The sequence below is a fragment of the Pleurodeles waltl genome, chromosome 4_1, assembly GCF_031143425.1.
Source record: "Pleurodeles waltl isolate 20211129_DDA chromosome 4_1, aPleWal1.hap1.20221129, whole genome shotgun sequence".
In the NCBI taxonomy this organism is placed as follows: Eukaryota; Metazoa; Chordata; class Amphibia; order Caudata; family Salamandridae; genus Pleurodeles; species Pleurodeles waltl.
Window position 1 is genome coordinate 214937745 of NC_090442.1, and position 20029 is coordinate 214957773.

The 20029-nt window shown below is 46.7% G+C and overlaps 1 protein-coding gene across 1 annotated transcript in view; it reads left to right on the forward strand.

Moving 5' to 3' along the window:
• The window catches only part of TEAD4 (TEA domain transcription factor 4), a 421536-nt gene that overhangs the window by 238130 nt on the left and 163377 nt on the right, over window positions 1-20029 (forward strand). The window contains exons 3-4 of the mRNA XM_069227506.1: window positions 2088-2152; window positions 4092-4154. Of these exons, the coding sequence (XP_069083607.1) occupies window positions 2088-2152; window positions 4092-4154 (128 nt within the window). The remainder of the gene's footprint in view (window positions 1-2087; window positions 2153-4091; window positions 4155-20029) is intronic.

The following is a 20029-nucleotide window of genomic DNA, read 5'->3' on the forward strand; positions in this document are numbered from 1 at the left end:
GCACCATGTGATCTGCAGCTACAAAGGCTTCTGTGCTCATTTCCAAGAAATCCTGCATGCACATCTGAGCCTAGGTCCCCAGCACTCCGTCCTGCGATGCTCAGCTCCCTGAGTTGACCTCCGGTGTCGTGGGACCTCTCTTTGCAGTGTTGAGACAACCGCTGTGTTCAGTCTTCTTGAACCCATGTTCAAGGACTTCTGCGGGTGCTTCCTTCCTGTCCATGGGCTCTCTACGTTGCTGAGGGCTCCCTCTGTCTCCTCTCGCAAGTGGCGACATCCTGGTCCTTCCTGGGCCCGGGCAGCACCCTTTTTCTCCAACTGCGACTCTTGCAGGTAGCAAGGCTTGTTTGCGCTATTTTGCCAAGAAAACAACTCTGCATCCTCCAGCATGCCGTGAGACATCTTCTGCATGAAGAAGAACTTCCTACCTCCTTTCATTGGTGCAAAACCAGCATCTTCTTCCAACCGGAGACAGCCATTTTGCACCTTCATCCGGGGTTTAGTGGGCTCCTGCCCCCCGTGGACAGTTCAACGACTCTTGGACTTGGTCCACTTCCTTTGCAGGTCCAAGAATCCGTCTTCAGTGCTTTGCAGTCTGTTGTGGTCCTTGCAAAATCCTTTATCACGACTTTAGTGTGTTTTTGGGGGAAATAGTAGTACTTTACTCCTACTTTCCAGGGTCTTGGGGTGGGGTCTCCTTTAAACCCTTAGTGTTTTCTCACACCCCCAGCGACCCTCTACTCACTACACTTGCCTAGGGTTACATAGTGGTTCGCATTCCACTTTCTTAGTGTATGGTTTGTGTTGCCCCTGGGCCTATAGCATCCTATTGTGTTTTACAGAGTTTGCACTACTTTCTGACTGTTTTACTTACCTGATTTGGTTAGTTGTGTATATTTTGTGTATGTTACTTACCTCCTAACAGAGTACATCGTCTGAGAATTTGTTGGCGCATTGTCACTAAAATAAAGTACCTTTCTTTTTAGTAACTATGAGTATTGTCTTTCTTATGATATAGTACCTATATAATATAAGTGGTATTGCATGAGCTTTGCATGTCTCCTAGTTCAGCCTTGGCTCCTCTGCTAAAGCTACCTCTATCAGCCTAAGCTGCTAGAACACTACTACAATCTACTAATAAGGGATAACTGGACCTGGTATAAGGTGTAAGTACCATTGGTACCCACTACAAACAAGGCCAGCCTCCTACACATGCAGGATTTAATGATACCATTTTTGGAGCAGAACAAATTGAACCCTAATGTCGTTTCCATTATACCCAGATTGTTGGCAGTGTGCATACACACGACTGGCAAGTAAGATGGATACAGATAGCATTGGGAGTGCCCACTTGACAGTATCCAAACTGTGGCATGCTTTCATGCTGTATGTAAAAAATATAAGGCTATTCATGAAACTTTTATTTTAATTATTTTTAAAGGGATAAGGTAGGTGGTACCAGTTTTATGTGTTTTTATGATTCGGAGTGGCTCTAATGAAATGCTGTTTTAGAGTGTTTTTTTAATTGTATTGTTTTCCTAGATCCAGAAATGTCCTTACTCTTGGACATATATATAGTAATCTGTTATCCTTCCCTTAATTTTGTCTAATAAGATATTAAGTCTGAATGTGATACAAGAAATATAGGGTCCACAGGCAGGCGGTCATGTAAAAAGGCATTGGCAGGAATCGCCTTCACAGCGGTTCTCTTTGCTACGGTGACAAACAGTATTCTTTCATTCTTTTCAAAAGGAAAGTCCGAAACAGGATTTTTTTTTTTTTTACATATATAATGCCCCCTCGCCGTGTGAGCCTTCTCCCATGGTGGGGAGAGCATGATGACTTTACTGTTCCAAGGAACAGTAAAAAAATTACTATATGTATGCTGAGTTTTGCAGTTGCGTATTTTTATGGGCTTTTTATCCAGCAAACAAAGTAAAAATGTTAAGTGTCTCGGATTCCTAATTGTTTAATAATTGACGCTTTTAAGCATGTACAATGCACCTGTTTTTCATGTTTTATTTTAATTTATTGAACCATCACATTTATTTTTAGTTTTTAGTCACAGTATGTTTCTCTTTTCCCAGGTCGGAATGAGCTGATAGCGCGCTACATCAAACTGCGAACAGGGAAAACACGCACAAGAAAACAGGTACATGCAAAGAAAATCAGAAACTAATTTATGTGTGTTCTGAGTAGGACGTGTAGCGGGTCATTTAGGCCTAGGCGAACAAAGTTGTGTTGAAGTCTAATCTTCGTACATTTAACCGCTTGTGTCGATTTAAAGATTGGTAGTAAACCTTGCTGTGTGATTCATGTTTACCGCACGTGACACCATCACATTGGCCATGACCGATCAAGGATTGCGCTCTCTGCAGAGCCATCTTGCCCAGGGCCTTCTTTTCCAATAGCACGCGGCATCATTACACCTTGCCTTCGCCTTTCATTCTTTTATGTGCGTCCTCTAGTGCTGCAGGGTTCTCCTGCTCTACACTATTGCTCTGGCTTAACTCCTTCTCATTCAGTTACTTTTGTCTCTCCATCTTTCCAGCAGTGTCATTGTAATTAAAGGGCAGGAGACACGAAACCATGACACAATTAACCCCGGGGCCTTGAAGCTGTGGTGCCTGCAGCTTCCCCCACTGGTACAGGCCTCTGCCACTCACAGCCGTGCTTATTCCACACAGTCAGGCTAAATTCAAAGAAGAGTCATTCTGTTTAGATGAATGTTGCTGGTGTATTTAAGTTAATTTATACATTAAGTTTAGTAAGGAATCTCGAGCACAGACCGAACAAGTCATAGCTCTAACACAGCACTCCACCAGGAGCCCAGACCCAATTCAGCGTGGTCCTGCCTGGGACACTGGTGCTGTCTCCAGTAGAGCCTTCAGTCATGGGCCACTGACAGCCCAGCTTTGCATGCACATGAAAGGATTACACAAGCAAACGCATTCTGTTCATTGCACAGTACCCTCAGTCACTCACCCAAGATACAGCACACTCGTTCTTAGTGCTGCAAATGTTGGTAGCCTGGTGCTGGTGCTGGCAATTTGTTTGGGCCCCTCATTGGCTAGGGGAGCTCACCAATTGCAGACACTGACTCATAGTTTTACAATGGGACAAGGAGTTTTGCAGGCAGGTCCATTTGCTTGTGTATCCCACATCTTCACAGCTCTTCCGGTCCCTTATTAAAATACTTTTAAAGGACTCCTCTATCTACTTGAGTGGATTAAAATGGTTTTTAAAGTGTTTTTTCTTATTGCTATGCTACTTGCAAGGCTGTCCAATTTCCTCATCTTCTATGCAGCTCAGTTTTCCTATTATCTATTTTCCTGCACTGTGTAAAGTCCATTGTGCTTCTAGCTCATTCAACATGGCATAATCGTGCGGCGAAGGCCTTCACCAAATGGGTAAGGCAAATTATCCTTTGAACCTAAAAGACAGGATCCTTGCTGTTCTTTCTTCTATTCAGCACCATTACTAGCCAATTTCAGAACTGGTGATATCTGTTTGAAAATTACAAAAATAACACTGGGGAAAAAATCAGGCCAGAAATTTCAGATACAAAAAATATGAAACAAAAACAAGTAAAAGGGGCAAGGAATATGATGAAATAAGGATACACCAAAAATAGAAGAGTACCATTACATATAAAAGGGTAAGTAAAGTTAAGAAGGAGGCACCTAGGCATATATGCCCTTACATTTAGAGAAAACACTGTATATGTGCGTGTGTGTAAATAATACATTAAAACAAAGAATAGAAAGGCAGATGGGGTGGACAGTCATCCTGTTTCATTGCTCACTACATGGGGTTGTTAGTGGCCATGTTGGGGGCAGAAAGCAAAAACAGCCATGTACCTGACATTGCCAGAGGCTTAGAGTTCTACACTATCCATTGGATCATTAAAACACAACAAAATGATTTGTACGGCTTTTTACTTCTCCAACATTGTGGCACACTCATGCCCAGCTCGCGTATCAAAGGCAGAGGACAAAGTAACATAGTCTGTATGGTTTTCAGATGTATTATTGTTTATTATTGTGTATTATTAAAAAATGTGTGTAATCAGAAAATCTGTTCTTTTATAGGTGTCAAGTCACATACAGGTACTGGCCCGAAGAAAAGCACGTGAAATCCAGGCAAAACTGAAGGTAAATACTTGATATATCATTTTTTTTTTTTTTACAACCATAGATTATCCTAGATCACCCAACGTTAGATTTCATGATGTGCCATTCAGCACAGGTAATATATAGAGTGAAGTACACTACAGAATATAGAACTGCAGAAACACAGCTCTGAAATCATAATGAAATGTTTGGCATATAAAGGGTCATCCATCATTGAGCATGTTTGAACCGATGAAATCTATTACCTGTTTTTAAGGCACTGGTTCCTAAAGATAAGAAAAGTGAACACTGTAAAATTGCTGTTTACTGCCCTAGTAAAGTTGTTTTGAACGTATGAGACTTTCCTTTTACAGAAGCACGCAAAAACATAAACACAGTTCTCTGGGGATCTGTGCTCTTGCCCTTGACAACTGGGGAACAAATGCCCTTTACTCAGCATTATTTATCTTGCTACACATTCTCATTCTTTACTGTTGATCATAACTCCAGGTAGTCTTTTCTAACTGCCTTACACCTTTTGAGAACGCTCCAGTAATCACTCTGGATAACGCTGATTATAAGGACCTAATAAGGAAGGTTGTTTTCATGCCATTTCTCTTAGACTTGGCTTGCTTCCATTCATCCATTTCATTAGTATGCCATTAGGTTGCACTTTGGTTGGAGATGATGTTTGAGATCTAGCTATTCCCGTCTGATGTCCTTCCCTGTATGAATGAATAACTATTGGAAATAATAATGAGTATATTGAGTAATTTTTGTTTCCGCCATGTGCTGCTTATGACCTCACATATTACATCACTCAGTACGTCAAATGATACATCACTGATGACATTTCAAATGACATAACTGACAGCATCACAAATGACATCATACGCTCATTGTTGCACCGTCCTATAGGGTTTGTGATCTTGAAGCAATTCAACAAGCTACACCAGTGGACAATTTTCTATTCACTTTAATTGGGTTACCCACTTACATGCGTCACATGACATCCAATTTTTAATCAAGAGGTTGTCATGGAAAATATACTTTCTGTGAAGCCCCATGAGCAACCCTGCGTAGTTTAGTAAAATACTCTACACATGCACCTGAGATGGGATCAGTGGCATATAACCTTGAAGCCATGCTTAAAATAATAGTGTAATATAAACCATGCCTAAGTACGACACACCTGCACTGCATATTATTCTATAGACATCTGCAGGGCATCAGACTATTCAGAAAAGTTATGGAAGTAAACGTCCAAACCTTATAAATGTATTTGTGTGTACCACTGTATTGCATCTATCTAACATAGACTAGTGGATAATCTATTATCAACAGCAGCTTTAGCCTTTCTCACAGGTTTCTGGTTAGAGGTATTGGCTTTGAGCCAACACCTTCTTTCAATAATAACTCTACAACCCATATCAGGTGTGCTCACCTTTTAACTTAAAGTACTACTACGCAAGTTATAGTTAGCTGAGCAAACTATAGCTGGTGAATTTCAGGGAGTTTCTGGTCTAGATATGAGCCTTTCAGGTGAAATGTGTCAGGCCACTGTTGTTTTACTTCATAAATTCAGCATATGTAAATAAACCTTCTCTTTCATTCTATTCTATTGTTTGTCCCTCCCCTGGAGCATGTAAATATTATTTGTGTCCTTTTACTGCTCATTTTTCAGATGGTACTTTTTTTCTTTTTGTTTAATCACTATACAAGAGTGTGCGTGTCTTCCAGCTGCCTCCTCGTGTACTTCTTAACCCTCTGTGTTCCTCTTTCTCGCCCTCCCTCAGTTGCTGTTTTTGCTTCCTCTTCACACACCTTCCCTTGCTGTTCTTACTTCCCTGCCATCCCTAGTGTATTTGCTCCCCCAGCCTCTTCGGCCCACCCTCTGTTGTCAGCTTACTTCCCCAGCCCCTCCCACCTACCCTCTGTTGTCAGCTTGCTGGCTTCACCCCTTGTCTGTCCTAAGGTTGCTTCCCCAGGCTCTGCCATCCTCATCTTTTGTCAGCTTGCTGCCGCAGCCCCTCCCGCCCACCCTCCGTTGTCTGTGATCTTCCCATTGTCTGTCTCATATCCTCTCCTCCCACCTGCGTCCTTGTCTCCTGCCCTCTGTGCCACTCTGTGTTTGTTTTATGAATAAAACGTGCATTAGCTGTGGCTACATCTTAGCACTTTTTACAAATTATTTTTAGACAGGCTGCACACTGCTCTGCAGCCTGCCTAAAAGTCTTTGCCACAACCAGTCGCTCTCATAGGTGAGACTTAATAGCTTTGCCAATGCTTGTTTTGTCCCAGCCAGCATGCTAATCTAGTGTTTGCGCTGAGGCGTAGACCAGTCCATTTGTAAAGCCAAGCTCCAGGTCCTGTTCTGTGACCTAGGAGGGAGTAACAAACGTACTCTCTGTAGCAAAACAGGACTACTGTCCTCGTCTTGGGTTGTTGATGCACTGGCGGCTGCATTCCGATTGTTGAGGATTAATTGTTCTCGGCAGACGCTGTTTGTCTGACTAATGAGAATACAGTCTCCCAACTCCCTTTTGTAAATTTCCACTGGGATGTGATAACCCAGCCCTTGAATGCCATGTGTATATTCAGATGTGAGTGCATAGTAGATGTATGGCATGTGCTATAAAAAGATCTGGTGTGTAGTGTGTGTGTGGTTTCTGTGACCACTGGCATCGGTTTTAGATGGACCTACAGTGGAAGTGCATTGCCTCCATTCCTGTGACTGGACGGTGGAGACACACACTGAAGTGAGGACAGATGAAGTCAGGGATACCATTAAAAGTCTCATGGAAACCTTTTGGCAAGTGATTGCTGATTAGCTTACCTCAGCACTGCCTTTTGGTGGATGGACTGGGATAGGGGTGAGTTAGCAGATTCTGTGGTTAAAGAGAAGGAAATGTCTAGCCAGGGTCTGCCCTTTTGTCTGGTCCTGAATACCACTTCAGGAAGGGTGATGACAGCTGGATGCAGAGATCGCTCGGTTGAGTTTGAGTTCTTGCCCTCTCAAAGGAAGATGCTAAGTTCTCCGGTTGAGGTAAGTTTAATACATCCTTCAGCACTGCGCACCAGGCAGCAACTGCCAATCTCGGAATACAACCAACATTCCACAATCGAATATTCCGACCTGCATTCCAATCTCCTCCAGGCATGAAGAGACTAATGAAGGCATATCCCCAACACCCTCCATGCTACCTTCCTGAGAAGCCTTTGACTGTTCACTCTATCTACCCAGAGAGTCAAGTATGAAAAAGGTGTACTTACCCTTGTTAACCATAGTAGGATTGACCCCAGGAGACCAGTGAGAAACAACCCAACCACACTGGTTGTGGCTCAGTAGCCTCTATGCCTACCTTGTGCCCTCTCAACCTCTTTAAAAGCGGTCTGACATCCCCTTCAACTGTGCCCCCTTTTATTGGTTTGCACACTTGTAATTTGTGACTAGCCAACAAGTAGCAAACTTACTCAAAAGTGTAAATTGCCTTTGTGAATCAGGCCCACTAAATCTTTCTAATTTTTTTTTTTCTTCCAAACAGTGATACGTTATAGGCAAATCAAAAACATGTTTGTTAGACCGGACAGCCTTAGGGTGGTCACCCCTAACTTTTTGCCTGCCTCCCTCCACTTTTTGGACACTGTTTTTGCTGGCTTTTGGACTCTGCACACTTTACCACTGCTAACCAGTGCTAAAGTGCATATGCTCTCTCCCTTAAAACATGGTAACCTTGAATCATACCTGATTGGACTATTTAATTTACTTATAAGTCCCTAGTAATGTGCACTCTCTTTGCCTAGGGCCTATAGATTAAATGCTACTAGTGGGCCTGCAGCACTGGTTGTGCCAACCACTTAAGTAGCCCCTTTTCCTTGTCTCAGGCCTGCCACTGCAAGGCCTGTGTGTGCAGTTTCACTGTCACCTCGACTTGGCATTTAAAAGTACTTGCCAAGCCTAATCCTCCCCTTTCTCCACATATAAGTCACCTCTAATGTGTGCCCTAGGTAACCCCTAGAGCAGGGTGCTGTGTGGGTGAAAGGCAGGACATATACCTGTGTAGTTTACATGTCCTGGTAAGGTAAAACTCCTAAATTCGTTTTTGCACTACTGTGAGGCCTGCTCCCTTCATAGGCTAACATTGGGGCTGCCCTCATACAGTATTGAAGTGGTAGCTGCTGATCTGAAAGGAGTAGGAAGGTCATATTTAGTATGGCCAGAATGGTAATATAAAATCCTGCTGACTGGTGAAGTTGGATTTAATATTAGTATTCTAGAAATGCCACTTTTAGAAAGTGAGCATTTCTTTGCACTTAAATCTTTCTGTGCCTTACAATCCACGTCTGGCTGGGCTTAGTTGACAGCTCCTTGTGCATTCACTCAGACACACCCCAAACACAGGGTACTCAGCCTCACTTGCATACATCTGCATTTTGAATGGGTCTTCCTGGGCTGGGAGGGTGGAGGGCCTGCTCTCACACAAAGGACTGCCACACCCCCTACTGGAACCCTGGCCGACAGGATTGAACTGAAAGGGGACCTGGTGCAATTCTTAGCCACTCTTTGAAGTCCCCCCCACTTCAAAGGCACATTTGGGTATAAAACAGGGCCTCTGCCCTACCTCATCAGACACTTGCTGGAGAAGAATCCTGAACCAGAAACTACATCCTGCCAAGAAGAACTGCCTGGCTGCTCAAAGGACTCACCTGTCTGCTTTCTACAAAGGACTGCTGCCTTGCTGTTGGCCTGCTGCCTTGCTGAACTCTTGTCTGGCTGTGAAAGTGCTCTCCAAGGGCTTGGATAGAGCTTGCCTCCTGTTCCCTGAAGTCTCAGGACCAAAAAGACTTCTCTTTTTCACTTGGACGCTCCGTGCGCCGAAATTTTTGACGCACAGCTTGTTCCGCGGCGAGAAAAACCGGCGCTGATCGACGCGACGCCTTCGGGGCGACCGGAACTTCGACGCACGGCTTCGTAAGGACAACGCCGCCCTACCTCCAGAGGAGAAATCGATGCGACGCCTGCCGTGAGATCGAAATTTCGACGCGCAGCCCTGCAGAACGACGCGCAGCCGGAAAACAAGCAGGAAAATCCACGCACAGACCCGTGACATCTGTTAATCCCTGCGATCCACAGAAAGAGACTGTCCGCGCGCCGGAAAACGACGCATGACTTCCCCGCGTGAAAAATAACGACGTGAGTCCGTGTGTGCTGGGGAGAAATCGACGCACACACCTTTTTTCCACGCATCTCTTCTCCTGTGGCCCTCTGAGGAGATTTTTCACTCCAAACCATGTACTTTGTGCTTGAAAGAGACTTTGTTTGCTTTTTAAAGACTTAAGACACTTTATATCACTTTGCAGTGATATCTCTACAAATTCACATTGCAACTTTATTCGTTTTTGACCTACAGGTATCCTGATAAATATTATATATTTTTCTAAACACTGTGTGGTGTATTTTTGTGGTGCTATATGGTGGTATTGTATGACTTATTGCACAAATACTTTACACATTGCCTTCTAAGTTAAGCCTGACTGCTCGTGCCAAGCTACCAGAGGGTGGGCACAGGATAATCTTGGATTGTGTGTGACTTACCCTGACTAGAGTGAGGGCTTTTGCTTGGTCAGAGGGTAACCTGACTGCCAACCAAAAACCCCATTTCTAACATTGGTGATCAGCGGTGAGGATAGGACTTGTGTTTGTGCAGTGACACACAGTAGCTAAGTATTTCACTACCTACCCACAGTTGAAGGTCAACTTGATTTTTATCTTTTTTGCAAACTTTTGTTTTTATTTCTTCCTGACAATTTTCAAAAACTAAATCCTCACTCAACATGTCTCTGACTGGGTCTCAAATGAGAGACTTTGACCTAGTCCTGTTGGATACATATACGGTCAAACAGCTAAGAGGGTTCTGCAGGGCAATGAGGGTACCCACCCAAGGGGCCTCCAAAAAGGAGGACTTTCAAGTGGCGCTGATGGCCTGGGCAGAAGCCCATTTAGAAGAGGATGATGAGGAAGAGGAGCCAGAAAATGGCCCTCCAGAGGATTTGTTGCTATCTGTGGAAGATGTTACCACTGCAATTGTGCCCCCTTCCAGACCAGGGAGCAGTGTCTCTGTGCAAAGCCTGACCGCAGAGGAAATGAGAGAGGAAAGGGAGTTCCAATTGCAAATGGCAAAACTGAAAATTGAGGCTCACCAGGAGGAAAGAAGGGCTGAGAGAGAAGCCAAGCAAGCTGAGGCTGAAAGAGCAGCCAAACAAATTGAAGCTGAAAGAGAAGCCAAACAAGCTGAAGCTGAAAGAGCAGCCAAACAGGTGGAAGCTGAGAGAGCTTTGGCTGAAAAGAAACTATTGTTGGCTCATGAACTGAGTCTCAAGGAGCTGGAGATCAAGGCGAGACAGTCTGAATCCAGCAATAATGGTGGCAGCATACAGACATGACCTGCTGGAGAAAAGAAGGTTCGTATACCCAAAAATGTGGTGCCCAGTTTTGTGGTGGGAGATGACATAGATAAATGGTTAGCTGCTTATGAAGTTGCACTAAGGGCTCATGAGGTTCCTGAAGGGCAGTGGGGGGTAGCTATGTGGGGTTATGTGCCGCCATTGGGGAGGGACACACTTCTCACATTGGATCAACCTGATCAAAACACATACCCACTCCAAAAAGCCACTTTACTTGCCAAGTTTGGGCTGACCCCTGAGGGATACCGTCAGACGTTCAGGGACAGCATCAAACAAACCACACAAACATGGGTAGATTTCTTTGACTTTTCCAGTAAGGCACTGAATGGATGGGTGCGGGGCAACAAAGTAGATGATTATAAAGGGTTATATGACTTGATTCTGAGAGAGCATATTCTTAATACTACTTTTACAGAGTTGCGCCAGCACTTAGTGGATAGTAAGCTGACTGATCCCAGAAAGCTTGCTGAGGAGGCGGACCTCTGGGTTAGCCCCAGAGTGTCCAAGAAGGTACCTGTGGGGGACACCCACAAAGGTGGTCAGGGTTTCCAACAGAAGAAAGAGGGGGGAGATAAACTTACAGATAAGGAACTCTCCAAAGGCCCCCAAAAGAATTCCCAGGGAGGGGGTGGCAACCATTCCTTTTCAAGATTTGGGAAAAAGCCAGGGACATATGATAGGTCAGGGAAATCCAACCCCAAATGCATGGAGTGTTACCAGTATGGTCACTATAAAGGCGACCCCCAGTGCTCCAAGAGAGTACCGTCCACTACCGGACAGACACCTGGGTTGACTAGTGTAGCGCTCGGGGGGAGATGGACCCAGATAGCTTTGGGGAACAGGTAGAGATTTCCCTAGTGTCCCTGGGAGAAGGAGAAATGGTGCCCAAAGCCCACATGCCCCAAAATACTTCCAAGTACAGGCAGTGGGTCACCATTGATGGGCAGAAGGTGGAGGCTCTGCGTAACACAGGAGCCAGTATGACTACTATCAAGAGTCAGCTGGTGTCAACAGAGCAGATAGTCCCTAATACATTCCACCAGGTCATAGTCGCTGACAATCGTGAGAGTCACCTACCGGTGGCTCTGGTTCCCTTTGAGTGGGGGGGGTCTCTGGTACTCTGAAAGTAGCTGTGAGTCCTGCCATGCCTGTAGATTGTCTGTTAGGCAATGATCTTGAGCATACTGCTTGGAAAGAAGTGGAGCTCAGATCTCACCTGGAGATGTTAGGGTTACCTGAGTGGGTCTGCATGACCACACGGTCCATGGCTAACCGAGAGGGAAGTCAAGGGCATCTGGAGCCTGGATCAATGGCCCAGAGAGCTGCCAAGAGGAGGGGCGAGGGGCGCGGGAAACCAGTCCCAGAAGTTCCCGCTGTGGTTGACGGGGCTCCTGAGGAGGAGGCTCCCGAGCTAACTGGGGAAGACATTGCCACCCTAGGTGACCTACCGGAACTTGCTGGCTGGCAAGTTGAGGGTGGACCCACCAGGGAGGAATTCTGCAAGGCGCAGAAAGAAAGTCCCACTCTAGAGGGTCTGAGGAAGCAAGCCTCAGACCAGGCGGCAGGTGAAGCCTCTGGCGATCACCACATATATTGGGAGAATGATCTCCTCTACAGTGAGCCTAAGGTTCCGGCCTTTGGGGCAGCGCGTACGCTGGTGGTCCCCCAGTGTTACCGAACCTTCCTACTGGGTCTGGCTCACGACATTCCCCTGGCAGGACATTTGGGGCAAGGCAAGACCTTTGACAGGCTTGTCACCCACTTTTATTGGCCCAGAATGAGGACAAACTCAGATAAGTTCTGTAGATCTTGTCCTACCTGCCAGGCCAGTGGTAAAGCAGGGAAAAGGGTTAAAACCCCCCTGATTCCACTTCCTGTCGTTGGCACCCCCTTTGAAAGGGTGGGCATCGACATTGTTGGTCCATTGAACCCCAAAACTGCCTTAGGCAACAGGCTCATCCTGGTTTTGGTGGACCATGCCACCCGTTACCCAGAGGCAATCCCTCTGAGGACCGTAACTGCACCGGTGGTGACCAGAACTCTGATGGGAATATTTACCCGTGTGGGATTCCCAAAGGAGATAGTGTCTGACAGAGGCACTAACTTCATGTCTGCATACATGAAATCTCTGTGGGATGCGTGTGGTGTAACCTACAAGTTCACCATACCCTATCACCCCCAATCTAATGGTCTTGTGGAGAGATTCAACAAGACCTTGAAAGGCATGATTGGTGGCCTACCTGAGGCCATGAGGCGTAAGTGGGACGTCCTCTTACCATGCCTTCTCTTTGCTTACCGAGAGGTCCCCCAGAGGGGGGTGGGGTTCAGTCCCTTTGAGCTTCTCTATGGGTACCCTGTCAGGGGACCCTTAAGCATTGTCAAGGAGGGGTTGGAGAGAGCTCCAAAGGCACCCCCTCAGGATGTGGTCAGCTACATGTTGGCCCTCCGCAACCAGATGACCCGCTTCTGGAAAGAGGCCCAAAGTAACCTTGAGGCCAGTCAAGAGGTAATGAAACGCTGGTATGACCAGAAGGACACCCTGGTAGAGTTTCAACCTGGAGACAAAGTGTGGGTAATGGAGCCAGTAGAGCCTAGAGCTCTCCAGGACCGCTGGTCTGGCCCATTTGAAGTAAAGGAGCGGAAAGGGGAGGCCACTTACCTAGTGGACCTCCAAACCCCTAGGAACCCCCTAAGGTAGCTCCATGTCAACCGGCTAAAGGCTCATTTTGAGAGGTCTGAGGTCAACATGCTTCTGGTCACAGATGAAGGAATGGAAGAGGAGAGTGAACCTCTCCCCGACCTCCTCTCTGCCCAAGAAGGTGATGGGTCAGTGAAAGGGGTCATCCTATCTGACTCCCTGACTCTAAACCAGAAAGGAGACTGCTATGAGCTGTTGGAGCAGTTCTCCCCCCCTGTTCTCCCTTACTCCTGGACTGACCCACCTCTGTGTTCATGACATTGACACCGGTGACAGTCTCCCTGTGAAGAACAAAATTTACAGGTTATCGGATAAGGTGAAAGCCAGCATCAAGGAGGAGGTCTCCAAGATGTTAGCTTTAAGGGTTATCGAGAAATCCAGTAGTCCCTGGGCCAGCCCAGTGGTGTTGGTCCCTAAGGCTACTGCCCCAGGTGCGAAGCCAGAACTCCGGTTCTGTGTGGACTACTGGGGTCTCAACTCAGTCACCCGGACTGATGCTCACCCCATCCCCCGAGCTGATGAGCTCGTTGACAGGCTGGGCGCTGCCAAGTTCCTGAGTACGTTTGATCTTACTTCAGGGTACTGGCAGATCGTCCTCACTGAGGGGGCTAAAGAGAGATCCGCATTTTCAACCTCTGATGGCCATTACCAGTTCCGGGTGATGCCGTTTGGGTTGAAAAATGCCCCCGCTACCTTCCAACGGTTGGTTAACGGGGTCCTAGCTGGCAAGGATGCCTTCTGTGCAGCCTACCTGGATGACATAGCTGTCTACAGTTCCAGCTGGGAGGAACACCTGCTCCACCTCAAGGAGGTGCTTCAGGCCCTGCAACAGGCAGGCCTGACCATCAAGGCTAGTAAGTGCCAGATTGGGAAGGGTTCCGTGGTGTACTTGGGACACCTAGTGGGTGGTGGCAAGGTGCAGCCACTCCAGGCCAAGATTGAAACTATCAAGGCCTGGCAACCACCTAGAACTCAGACTGAGGTGAGAGCCTTTTTAGGCCTCACCGGATACTACCGCAGATTTGTCAAGGGCTATGGTACCATTGTGTCACCCTTGACAGAACTCACTTCCAAGAAACAACCTAGGTTGGTGAATTGGACAGAGGCTTGTCAGAAAGCCTTTGACTCCCTGAAGGAAGCCATGTGCACGGCCCCCGTGCTCAAGGCCCCTGACTACTCCCAGGAATTTATCGTGCAGACAGACGCTTCAGAGCATGGCATAGGGGCGGTCCTAGCACAGCTAAATGAGGAGGGCCTAGACCAACCAGTAGTCTTTATTAGCAGAAGGCTATTACCACGGGAACAGAGGTGGAGTGCTATTGAAAGAGAAGCTTTTGCTGTGGTCTGGGCACTGAAGAAGCTAAGACCCTACCTGTTTGGGACTCACTTCCGGGTTCAGACAGACCACAGGCCCCTCAGATGGCTCATGCAGATGAGGGGTGAGAATCCAAAACTCTTGAGGTGGTCCATTTCCCTACAGGGGATGGACTTTACGGTGGAACATCGCCCCGGGGTTGACCACGCCAATGCTGATGGTCTCTCCAGATACTTCCGCCTTAGCGATGAGAGCTCCCAGGAGGTCGGGTAGCTCTCCCCACTTTCAGCTGGGGGGGACACATGTTAGACCTGACAGCCTTAGGGTGGTCACCCCTAACTTTTTGCCTGCCTCCCTCCACTTTTTGGACACTGTTTTTGCTGGCTTTTAGACTCCGCGCACTTTACCACTGCTAACCAGTGCTAAAGTGCATATGCTCTCTCCCTTAAAACATGGTAACCTTGAATCATACCTGATTGGACTATTTAATTTACTTATAAGTCCCTAGTAATGTGCACTCTCTGTGCCTAGGGCCTGTAGATTAAATGCTACTAGTGGGCCTGCAGCACTGGTTGTGCCAACCACTTAAGTAGCCCCTTTTCCTTATCTCAGGCCTGCCACTGCAAGGCCTGTGTGTGCAGTTTCACTGTCACCTCGACTTGGCATTTAAAAGTACCTGCCAAGCCTAATCCTCCCCTTTCTCCACATATAAGTCACCTCTAATGTGTGCCCTAGGTAACCCCTAGAGCAGGGTGCTGTGTGGGTGAAAGGCAGGACATATACCTGTGTAGTTTACATGTCCTGGTAGTGTAAAACTCCTAAATTTGTTTTTGCACTACTGTGAGGCCTGCTCCCTTCATAGGCTAACATTGGGGCTGCCCTCATACAGTATTGAAGTGGTAGCTGCTGATCTGAAAGGAGTAGGAAGGTCATATTTAGTATGGCCAGAATTGTAATATAAAATCCTGCTGACTGGTGAAGTTGGATTTAATATTACTATTCTAGAAATGCCACTTTTAGAAAGTGAGCATTTCTTTGCACTTAAATCTTTCTGTGCCTTACAATCCACGTCTGGCTGGGCTTAGTTGACAGCTCCTTGTGCATTCACTCAGACACACCCCAAACACAGGGTACTCAGCCTCACTTGCATACATCTGCATTTTGAATGGGTCTTCCTGGGCTGGGAGGGTGGAGGGCCTGCTCTCACACAAAGGACTGCCACACCCCCTACTGGGACCCTGGCAGACAGGATTGAACTGAAAGGGGACCTGGTGCACTTCTTAGCCACTCTTTGAAGTCTCCCCCACTTCAACGGCACATTTGGGTATAAAACAGGGCCTCTGCCCTACCTCATCAGACACTTGCTGGAGAAGAATCCTGAACCAGAAACTACATCCTGCCAAGAAGAACTGCCTGGCTGCTCAAAGGACTCACCTGTCTGCTTTCTACAAAGGACTGCTGCCTTGCTGTTGGCCTGCTGCCTTGCTGAACTCTTGTCTGGCTGTGAAAGTGCTCTCCAAGGGCTTGGATAGAGCTTGCCTCCTGTTCCTTGAAGTCTCAGGACCAAAAAGACTTATTTTTTTTCACTTGGACGCTCCGTGCGCCGAAATTGTTGACGCACAGCTTGTTCCGCGGCAAGAAAAACGCCTCACACCGGCGCTGATCGACGCGACGCCTTCGGGACGACCGGAACTTCGACGCACGGCTTCGCAAGGACAACGCCGGCCGACCTCCAGAGGAGAAATCGATGCGACGCCTGCCGTGAGATCGAAATTTCGACGCGCAGCCCCGCTTAACTATACGCAGCCGGAAAACAAGCAGGAAAATCCATGCACAGACCCGGGACATCTGGTAATCCCCGCGATCCACTAAAAGACTGTCCGCGCGCTGGAAAACGACGCACGACTTCCCCGCGTGAAAAATAACGGCACGAGTCCGTGTGCTGGGGAGAAATCGACGCACACACCCTTTTTCCACGCATCTCTTCTCCTGTGGCCCTCTGAGGAGATTTTTCATTCCAAACCAGGTACTTTGTGCTTGAAAGAGACTTTGTTTGCTTTTTAAAGACTTAAGACACTTTATATCACTTTGCAGTGATATCTCTACAAATTCACATTGCAACTTTATTCGTTTTTGACCTACAAGTATCCTGATAAATATTATATATTTTTCTAAACACTGTGTGGTGTATTTTTGTGGTGCTATATGGTGGTATTGTATGACTTATTGCACAAATACTTTACACATTGCCTTCTAAGTTAAGCCTGACTGCTCGTGCCAAGCTACCAGAGGGTGGGCACAGGATAATCTTGGATTTTGTGTGACTTACCCTGACTAGAGTGAGGGCTTTTGCTTGGTCAGAGGGTAACCTGACTGCCAACCAAAAACCCCATTTCTAACAATGTTATGCTATTGGTGTTTTTATAGCACACTAATCACCTATGAGGGTATCCAGGCACTCTGTAGAAAGTGTGGGAGGCCAATCTTGGGAGTTTACTCGAAAAGCCAGGTCTCCAGCTTCTTGCGAAAGACCAGAAGAGAGGGGGAGGTCTTTGTGCTGTGGGAGATCGTTCCAGGCTTTGGGGACCAGGTATGAGAAGGTGCAGTCCCCTTCCCTGCTTTTGTATATGTGTGTGGGGTGCTAGTGAGAGACTGGCAGGGAGGAGGTCTCTGAAACATTGGTGGAAGTACATGCAGCTGTTCTGGTATGCAGGGCCAGTGTTGTGGAGTGCTTTGTAGGTGTGGGTGAGGAGTTTAAAATGTGCACGCTTGTGTATCCCGAGCCTGTGGAGTTCTCTAAGGTGTGGTGTGATCAGGACTTAATATGAACTGGTGGTTTCCAGTGCAGGGCACCAGCTCTTATTTTTGAGGGCTGGAACTTTTTTTTTTCTGCTTCAAGAATTTACTGCGAGCAAAAGACACATATGGGTTAGACAGAGGACGAGAAAAACGAAAAAGCGTAACAAAGGAAGAAAGCAGTGAGCTGAAGCGGCAGGGAGTGGCTGTAAATGGATTAAAGAGGCCCGACGTGGCTTCAGGATTACGCTGCCTCAGTATTCAGTGCTTGCACATTTAATTGTATCAGCCGCATGTTTCAGAGGAGAGCTTTGGGCACCTGCACATTTTTATTAACACATTAAGCACTGGGTGTGATGTGGGCTCGGCGTGGGAGGTTGAGGACTAGTCTGGCAGTTGTGTTTTGGAAGGTCCGCAGTGTTCTTGTGAGCTGGTTGGTAATACCTGCATATGGGGTGTTTCCATAGTCTACTGGTGATCATTGCTTAGGTGATCGTTTTCCTGGTGTTGTCTGGTTTGCACTTGAAGACTTTCTTCAGCATCCTTTTTTTGTTGAAGCAGGCCGAGACCTCTACGTTGACTTGGGTGGTCATGTCTAATTTGTTGTCTAGGATGATTTTGAGGTTTCTCACTCGTGGGGTGGGTCTAAGTTCTGTGGGTCACCAGGTGGAGTCCCAAGTCAAGGCATTCTTCCTGAAGACTACCATTTTGGTCTTGTCCGTGTTAAGTTTGAGGCAACTGGATTTCACCCAGGTGGCTACTTCTGTCATGCATGCATTTTCAACTGTCAAGTTATTTTAAACCTTTGAAGCCTTTTGCAAGTGTAACTATACAAAAAAAAAATATCGGAAAGCATTTACACCAAACTACCACCAAACTACAGGAAACACGGTTTCTGAGTAAAGTTCTACATTCATCCAAACTTTAGTGTGAATCTATTCAACAACTTTTGCTAGAGTGGTGAGCGAAATCTCCTATGGGAGCTAAAGTTGAAAATGCTGCCTTTCTGAGAACCCCTTTATTTCCTTATAGGAGCTTGCATAAAACTTGCCATGACATAAGGTAGCTGCATATGCTCAGCAAGTGCTGCATTTTGTTGTGATTCATCGAATGCTGCCAAAATTACTGGCAAACCGAAAAATGTCTTTCCAGTGCAAAATGATTTAAGCATAACTACGGTAGTCACTGCAAGCTTCCTCTGACTGTTTACAGCTAATAAGGATGGGAGAGTGCTCCTTTTGTTTTGGTACCCAGTGGCAATGAGCTCTTTAGGTGGTGACATTGACGGAGGGGCAGATAGTGATGACTGGTTATTCTAAACAACGACGAACATAACCACTCTGCTTTTGCGCCTTATTCAGGGTTTTTTCTTCGGGGCTTTGGGTACATGCATGAAGCAAGTAAACTTCTTACTGTTTGTTCCCTTTGAGCTAGAATTTACCCCGCCTGTAAGTGTTTTTTTTTTTTTTTTTTTTTGCCATCAGGCAGGGTCAGCCATATTGCCTCTTCAGCACACAGGGGGACATCAGTCACACAAGACTAAGGGAGGCCAGGAGGAGAGCTGGTAGTAGCGCCGAGATGCACGTATTAAAAGCATTAAACTGAGTCCTGCTTGGTCTAATGCCACTTCTGTGCTGACAACGTTCAAAAGCCCAAGCCAATTACTGCAGGATCGAGTAAAGACCCCCTTTTAAGGCACTTAAAGGTGACTGGCATCCCAGGCGCTCTAAGAACGAAACACAATGCCACAAAGATATGTACTTAGAAATTAGCTTGAAAGTTACCATTTCAGTTTTCCTTTCACCTCCTGCTGCTGAGCATTTGCCGAAGCCGTCTCTCCTAGATTTCACGAGTCGCCCTGTCACAGCAATTTCTAAGCGCGCACTGGGAAACGTCCAGCTGTCGATAAAATGCAAGGAACAAACCTGCCAGGATACAGGCTCTTCCCTGCGTGACTCGGGGCCTTTCAGCCCCTCCGGCACCCCAGGCCTGCTGCTTGGACCGTGCACTAACAGGATGGACACGGGACGGGGTGGCTGGCTCGCGGATAACTCGCCCCAGCCTCCGACCGTGAAAGCTGCATCCTCGCGCCACATCCCGGGCCTGCCATCATTTCCCAAATTCCGGGTAGGCTCAAGCAGGAAAGGCTGCATTCATTCTGTCAATTTACTTCTGCGTTGCCATCAATGCGCCTTCCCACAGCAGCGGGAACGGTTTCTGGAGACTACAAGGGCCTGATTACAAGTAAAGTTGCTATTTTACGCTCCTGGTAAATTACGATCCCTGGCGCTCGTTATTTATAGGGTGCGATAAATCGCACTTATTAAAAGCTATTGGGGAATAAAATGCGGATTTTGCTGTTTAACACACCAGAGTCCGCACGGTAGGGTAAATACCTCACACATTTCCTCTGTAAAATAATGTAACCACTGTTGATGGGTTATTTAACGCGTCCGATAAGCATTAACCGACCAATTTGTAATCAGGGCCTAAGCGTGCGCATACTGTTCCTGTCACGTGACTTGGGCTGTTTTTGTGTAAATTTAAACGAAACTTCAAATTCCAAAAGTAGCGCCTTCTGCTGGCTTTGAGCGAATATACACAGATATAAAGGAAAAACCTCAAGCGTTTACAACTCGGGTT